Source organism: Lottia gigantea, assembly GCF_000327385.1.
Source record: "Lottia gigantea unplaced genomic scaffold LOTGIsca_15, whole genome shotgun sequence".
Lineage (NCBI taxonomy): Eukaryota > Metazoa > Mollusca > Gastropoda > Lottiidae > Lottia > Lottia gigantea.
In genome coordinates, this window is record NW_008707797.1 from 761989 (window position 1) to 770494 (window position 8506).

Below are 8506 nucleotides of genomic sequence, written 5' to 3' on the forward strand. Positions count from 1 at the left end.
AAAAAAATTTAGACTGGAATATTTACAAATTAAAAAATGACTGGTTTAAAAATTAAATTAAAATAATTCTTAGACATACACAAACATACACACTTTCAAAAAATAATTTCAAAAAGTCTAATTTATATAAAATTGGCCCCCGATACAGACTAAAATAATATCACAGTCGTGGTAATCAAAAATACAATTCTTCGACTACTTCATTAAGCTGATATAAGTTGCCATCCTTGTAAAGTTATTGCCAGAGGTTTGGTCTGGAACCAGTTGGTAGACAGGATCCATGAGAATTTAAATTGATATTGTAAAATCAAGATCCAGCTGGTTCAAAGGATATTTATAAGTATCCTTGTAATATATTGTAAAATGCCATGCACCACAACCAGCAGTTTAAAAAAATTTGAGCATTAAAATAAATCCGTCACCATGGTAACTGATTAACTTGGAGGCAACATTCTGTACATTAAAATAGATAGTACTAACTCTATCAGCTGAAATATAAATTTCAATTCCGATAATTTATTTAATACATCTGAACTTGAATGTCTTTGACTACAATAGATCTCAAGAATTAGTCAGAATATTCTTGTAATAATTTCCTCTTCAATGCCAACACAGGCACGTTGAAGGTTCAATAGGGCTGTCTTTACGAATGGGCTATATTAAGAATAAAGGCTGAAAAAACTGAATGCCAATAGTAGGCTTGTCCTATAGTTTTATTGCTGTTTGGACACAGTTCAGGTTGCATCAGAAATTGAGACCTTAACAGAAGAAAGATGTGAAGCTACTTACTAGTAAAACACCAACAGTTATGGCTGTAGTACCAATTACTATTCCAGTTTTCTCTAAATACGGATCCAATTTATCAAAACAACCCTACAAATATTGACGGAAATATAATGCACACCATAATAAAAACCCAAGCTAATGGTGATCTTATTTTTTCATGTGTCAACTGGCTTAAAATCATACAAACAAGATTGACAATCTGTTATAATTAAGGCTAAAATTCCGATTATTTATAATAGAGAGATTTAATGGTTGACTTGTTAATTTAAGTAGATCTCCCTCCACCTATGTCAGTTTTCTCAGATTTGTTTTCATCAACAGCAAGAGATACTTACGTATGTATACAGAGTAAAGTTGGCGTTAGTAGGATATTGTACTACAGGGTCAGCTAGTAGATAGGTACTGTTAGTTAAATACCGGCATTCTTCTTCATTCCGATTCTCACAACAACTAGCTGGTACAAACGTTTCATCTGAAACGAGATCAAATAGATTTATAGTTTAAACCCTCACTAACCTCGGGGAAATTATGAAACCGATTAAAGCAAGGTTTCGAAAACAAGATCCAGCTTACTATATGCTAATCCGTCACCCAAACACTAAACATGAAATCTAACCAATTGGATTGATCAGTTGTGTCTCAATGGAGCTCCAAAATAACCAGTTTTCAGTCAATTTATAATCATGAGAACCTGGCCACGTATTCTTGAAACGATCGAAGTGTCAGGATGTCTTAGAATCAATGTTAGAAGATAAGAACCTAGGACACTTTAGCTCTAAGATCGTTTCGAGAATATGCCACCAGATCTTCTGGATTTGTCCTCTGAAGCATATTGTAAGGTGTTAATTTTCACAGTAAGTAGTTTTCTGTAATTATGATCCAATACTCACTAGAATATGATTTAAGAAACCATTTGGATCTTTGTTTATATATAGCCCAGGAATTGGTTTCATTTACATCTCCGTACACCCCACAACATTCAAACTGAAATTAAATTAAACCATTATCATCAATTTTCATTCTTGTTTAAATTATTAATCCTTAACTCAGTAGCCATGTTGGCGCCAGCCTTCAGAGACTGGGGGTACAAATAGGGGCAGACGGACCCGATGGGGGGGTAAACTCATGAGGTTGAATTAAAATATTTTCACTCAAACTTTTGAAAAATAAAATTTTCATGCAAATTTCAACCTACATTTTTCTGTATTTCATCCCATGCTTCTGTTATCTCGAGATTCTGTGCGTTTTTATCAATATCTATCCCATAATGATTCACTAATGTATCATCCATCTTGCTTCGTACTTTATCTTCTAACTGTAATAGAAAGAAGAAATTTTGAGTTTTCTCCTTGACAATATTTAGGATAAAGTATTTGCTTTTCAACGACAGTTTTATTTGAGCATCTGCAACCAAAAAAGGACAAAATTTGTTAATATGTTGAAAACTTACCTCGCTGATAAGAACATATCCCAGAATTCCAGCTACAAACAACATTACTGACGTGAATGCTAGTAGACTCAGATGCTGAAATAAGAGATTTAAAATGGTCATTATAATCTCCACTTGATCAATTGAAATTGAGAAGTACTTCATAGAAATATCATAAAATAGAAAATATAGGTTGAATAAACTTAATTTTGGAAAAGTAGCGAAAAAATAAAAATTTGTGCAAAACTTACCAATCCCATAAGACATCTGTATTGAGCAACCAATCCACAAATACCTAACATAGTAACAAATATAATGGCGGAACCAACCCCGATTAAAATATACGAATCAACCTGATATAGATTGACTCCGATTAACTTGGATAAAACTTTACTTCCATATTCAGCTTCGTACGTCCAAATTCCTATACCTAATATAGCCAATGCTCCAAACTGAAATGTTGATATTAAGATATATTTAATTTATTGGTCTACTGATATAAAATCCCATCATACTTTCCTTTATGGGGACTGCAAATAGTACATTGGCTTAGAAATAGCTCAAGTTGTTTGCTTAGTTATGTCCAACAAATTAATCATGGGCTCTAATTTCAGTTCATCATCATGGATGGTAAATGGCAACCTCAGAAAAAACATAAAAGAAAACATACCAATCTATATTTTAGTCAATTTGGCCCCCTATACCTAGTCTCAAATCATACCACTCTCTCCCCCCACCTCAATATGTTAAAAATATCTTACAAAAATAGATACTTACTAAACCTACAACTAGAAAAACCACAAATAAATATTTAATCCACAAGCCAATGCCTTTATTCTGGTCGTACCCACAGCGTCTGAATTCCAGAAGATCATCGTTAAGTTCCTCTGACTCCAGAGAATAAGAATTACCCGTCATTTTATTAGCCCTAACTCTGGACTAGACTAGACTAGACTCACTGTGTATATTTTAATAGTTATTAAACCATAGCCTACTGTCATCTAAAAATATATAAAGCCAAAATTGAGGTAAGGTCAGAAATTTCTGAAAATAAAATGTAGTTAGATGTCATACTATTCAGCTCCAGGCTTAAGGAATATGGGGCATGGGTATTGTCGTTGATTGAAAAAATTTTGCCAGTACTATAGCAGTCCACTTTTGTCATCATCTAGCACACAAGATGGTTTTTATCCAAACAAAAACAACACTCTTTTTTAATCTCAGCCTCTCTGATCTTCATCAATGGCAGGGAGAATCACAGTTAAAAACACAGGTCCATTTTGACCTTGCAGGGATCGAACTCCGGAGCTTTAGGTTTGCGAGCAAGTGTTCAACTCATTCACCACTTGTATTATGTAGTAGGCTTGTGCTTCTGTCCTGGCAAAAGTTCCCTCATTGTACACTGCATGATGTTTTAATTAGACCTATCAGGAGCCCGCAGGGGTAGCAAGGTAAGGCAAAAACTCTATGTTCCGTATCGTATTTTTAAACTCCAGGAACATCAACATTTTTTAGAAGACTATGATCTTCATAGTTCTGGAAAAGCAAGGTCAAATCTTGTCCAATATCACCAGAAAATCCCCAAAAACTGACCCGACTGAGGTGAAACTAATGACGCTTCTGTTTACATGTCGGTCTATCCTTTGATGTGCCGCCCTCTAGTGGTCAGGTGACAGTGACAGGTAAATATATCTCACCTGTTAAATAGAGTTATCTCCCTTTTACCACAATTAATTTCTCAGGCTGTGTCAAACTTATGATTTATAGATTTAACTTTGAATATAATATGTTTGACCTTGAAAGTACGCTCCCTTATTAATAATAAATGGATCTGTGGTTCACTTTATCTATATAGCTTTGTACGAGGCCTTAAATTTCAACCAATCAAAATGACCTTTTGCACATGATAGCGGTTGAAAATAAGTTGACAATCTGACATGGGGTCACCTGCTACGGTGCGGAGGGGATCTAATAGTAATGTTATAAATATAAACCAAGAAAAGTTATATTAAGTTATTTTTTTATTTGGATCTTGCAAATAAACTACAAAAATATTAAACTGAATATTGAATGAATTGTAATAAATGCATGCTATTTTAGTCTGTAAGTGAAACAAAGCTTATTTATAATCTCAATAAAATGAAGTTCTTAATGTTTGGTCTTAGTTTTTGTCTGGGTCATGACATGTGCCATCGCGAGTGCATGGATGAGTGTAGTAATTCGCAGAAAAAAATTCCATTTTGCTAGATACACAAAAAAGCACTTTGTTTGGATCAAATACTCCACAAATTCTACTTGAAAACATGTGAAATATTGAGTTAATAAATTCAGAAATAGTGCAAATAAAACAGCTAGTCTTTTTTTCACTTTTTTTATATGTTCAAAATAATTTACAAACTGATCCCAAGACATTAATTTACTTGATAATTTTATTCTAATTAGACGAAATTGATGATCTCATAAGGCTACAATGGACCAAGAGAACTTATCTTCTAATTTGATTTAACTTAACATATATACTTTAACCAGTTCAACACCACAGAATAAAATACAGTCTAGTTTTTCTCCCTGTTACCTAGCTAAAGACGATTAATAATAACTGGGTAAGCATAAATATGGTTCTAGCTAACTGACATCTGTCAACAATATACTCCTGATATGAATAAGTGACTTTCAGATTAGCTACATAGAAAAAGTTTTGATTTATTTTGATCTTTCCGCAGTATGAGATTCAATTCATCTAGATTTTGAAAAAGTCATTTGACAACAGTCTGGTAGGAATCTCTCAAAGCTGGGTAGAAGGGTTTTGGGGGGGTTGGGGGGGGATGAGGGGTGATAAAATTATGAGAGGTACAAAGTAGTTGGTCTTGAATCTCTGAACTGGAATGTATCACAAGCGTTTATAAATATTATGTTGGTCCGTGATTATTTCGGGAGCCAAATTCCGATTGATATATCACACCCTGCAGACGCCAAGATACCATTCTGATAACTGATCTATAAATAGAAATATAAGCAGACATCAAATATCGTTACAGATTTCTGATTCAAAAGAATCTTAAACTAAATGTTATGAGGTTTTCGAGTGTATGATTATCAGGTACATTTATAGCTTCTATTTACACCAATTCAATTTCAGTCTGACTTCTGTGGCTCAGCAATTAGAAAATTCATGCAAAGAGCACGGATGACATGACCAATTCATGTTGGCCACAAAGATTTTGCTATAATGAACATAAAATTTTGTTTCATATTCAAAAGCTTCACACACTTGTGTCTCTTTCTTTAGGAAATTCAAATCAAGAGCAATAACTCTATACCTACCCCTGCTACATCACCATCATGATGTTTAAGCGTAGTCATTGCCGTGGGATTTAATGTAGGTTGTAGAACTTTTATCGTGTTATCGCTGCTCGAAGTAAAAATTGATCCAGGAGTTCTTTGTACACCAGTCAGTTTACCAGTATGGCCGACATCGTATGTCTAAAAATAATAATACATTTTTAAAAATCGTGGAGAATCAAGGTGTAGTATCTAGTTCAGTTTGAACAAAAGTATTTTTGTGAAGTAAGGAACTATTTCATTAAAACCCTTTGGAATAATCTAGCTAAGTTCAAATGTCCTACTTTTCTGTACATGTACTTGATTGTGCTAATGAATACAAGCAACACCATAAATTCTGAATGAGGAAAAGACAGTGACAGTAACAAATGAAATAAACAGAAACTTACTGCCACCATATTAAAATCACCATGTGTCGTGTTGATGAGGTGTAAATTTCCTGTTTTATCCCCAAACCAGAGTTGATTATCACCATAATTTAAATCTAATGGATAGCAGTCTTCTAGCTAAAAATATATCACAGAGTTACCTCCTTCCATAGCCATTATCATTCGGGAATCAAAGATGTAAGGGTAAATATGGGGAGACTAATGTTAAGCCAATTCATCCCTATCTGGCTCCGCAGCACATGTAAAGCACAATCCTATCATGGATACAGTAAAAAAAAGAATAGACAAATACACAAGGACAGACTAATGCTGAGCCACCGCTTGCTTTTTTGGAACAACCTTATTATGGATTCAGTACAAAATAGGTACACTTCTTCTTAATTCTATGATGCACAAGACAATACCTGATTAAGTGTCAGATTTTTAAAAATAAGTGACAACAAGTAATCCCTAGCCTCATCTGCTTATAATAGTTAATAATACACCACGATATATGTACTCCGTTTCTTACCTTAACCGTTTTATAAAGTGATCCCGCCCGTCGGTCGTAAATCTTGATCGTTTTATCTTCACTTCCTGTTATGATGTATTTATCGTCCCCGGCAACACATAAAACAGGCTGACGATGTAAACGTTTGGAGTCAACTTTCCCATCTCGTGGATCGATCAAATTTAAACATTTATCGTAACTTCCTGCGGCTATAAAGCCTGGTTCCATATAAAGGGAGAGTACTGCTGATTTACATCTGGAAAATATGACAAAGATTCACAGTTAGAACAACTGAAAGGAAAACCAATGCCTTTTATGAATACGTCAGGAGAAAAGCCTCTTTCTTTTTGACTAGCCAGTAAGATTTTTTTGGACTTACTTGAATTTTGATATCGACTCACATCCTGCGTCTACATCCCATAATTTTATAAACGTATCCCAGGAGCCTGTAGCCAGCTGATTATCAACAGACGCCAGAGACCAGATCCAACCTGTGTGTTCCTTCCTGTCACTATATACCAGCATATCTTTCATACTATCTACAGGCTGGTCTGAATCGTACCGGTCAAGGTTTAAAACAGTCAGATATCTATCTCTAGAGCCAGCTGCCAATATTGACCCATTCTGGAAAATTAAATATCTAAGTTGATCATTTAAATGAAAGATTCAGCATTCTTTTCACAAAATGGGTTGAAAACTAGGATCAACAGCAATTTCAATATTTATGGACAGGGGCAATAAATCTGTCGCCAAATACTGGGAAGAGGTCAAATATAGACTTGATGTTAATTTAAGGATTTTATATAGATGTACTCAAAGCGACACTTCATTAATAACAGTTGAATACGTGTACTATCTATTCCAGAAACTGACGGACAGAATAATGGACATGGATTTACGACTTACTGGACAAAAATTATCGCGGGTCAAGAGATAGACAGTTCTTTTTTGTATTTTAATTTACATAAAGAGCTGAAAATAGTTTACCTTCATCAAATGTACAGCATCAACTGCTGCGAATAAACCAGCACTGTATGATATATGGTGATAATATTCTTCAGGATTCTGCCATTTTCTATTGTAATCTTCTCGAGCTATACAGCCTTCTTTCCAATCAAAATCATCAACTACACAAAAAATAAAAAAAAAATAGGAGATTGAGAATTTAGGATTTTTTCTCTTATTGCACACTGCGTGGAGTACTAAAGATATTCAAAATTACAACCAACTATGCAAGACATCTGTATTATGACTAAGGCTGGATATAGTGTGCCAGTCACCTACTTGACATCCCTCAACTTTATAGTGAACTCTTCCACACATGCATTACTTTCTTTTTATATACTATGATTGGAAGAGCTCACTTGTAAAATCAGGTGTGTTTTTGGTTGCCTGTCAAATTGTATCCAACCTTGATCTTGAAGTACTATGACCTGAAAAATAAATTTCTTTAATAAACATAGTATCAAACCTGAAACAGCAGGGTATTGTTCCGGCCATCTTTTAAATATTCTCAACTTCCAATAAACATCACCCGAGAATATCAGCTGAAACGCTTGACAAACTTTACATAAACTTTTAATTATCGTCTTGGCATCCACAAAATCACAAATATACATCAGAATCTCAGTAGGTAGTAGATCTAATCTTAGACTGTCCACTGGTGTTTCTTCTTCAGATTCATTCATAATTTCCACATTTACTTCAAATTTTGTCTGAGGTTCCATAGTTGTTTTAACCTCAGCAGAGTTTTGAATTATTTCCACAGTTTCTTTTTGGGATTGAGGAAGAATTTTCAAATTTTCTTCATCAGATTTTGTATGACATTCCATTGTTGTTTTGGGTTCACTTGACTTCTCATTGACCTAAATATATTAATTTGATTAATAGAAGCATGAAACTTTTTATTTATAGACTGCCCTTTTATACTTCACTCATGGCCAAAAACTCATGTGCAGTTACCTCAGTTACATAGCTTCACATAGAGTGCCTGTTCAAATATATCGCCTACACTGGCAATTCAGAGCTCTCTCGTTCCCATCAGTGCTCAGTGTGAGCAGTTAATGAAAG

General features: G+C 34.3%; 2 protein-coding genes across 2 annotated transcripts; both read right to left on the reverse strand.

Annotated features, from left to right (window-relative positions):
- Positions 1-434: 434 nt before the first annotated feature.
- LOTGIDRAFT_157798 (hypothetical protein) lies at positions 435-3133 on the reverse strand (the record flags this gene model as incomplete). The annotated part of the gene is made up of 8 exons (XM_009050393.1): positions 435-488; positions 790-873; positions 1122-1258; positions 1677-1770; positions 1982-2101; positions 2237-2311; positions 2467-2667; positions 2993-3133. 8 exons carry the CDS (start codon positions 3131-3133, stop codon positions 435-437), a joined length of 906 nt encoding a protein of 301 aa, XP_009048641.1.
- A 2421-nt stretch (positions 3134-5554) lies between these two features.
- Positions 5555-8073, reverse strand: LOTGIDRAFT_83319 (hypothetical protein; the record flags this gene model as incomplete). Its single annotated transcript, XM_009050394.1, has 6 exons — positions 5555-5698; positions 5947-6063; positions 6464-6692; positions 6816-7060; positions 7424-7563; positions 7908-8073. Coding segments are annotated over 6 exons (1041 nt in total), but the record flags the coding sequence as incomplete, so codon positions are not given.
- Positions 8074-8506: the final 433 nt, after the last annotated feature.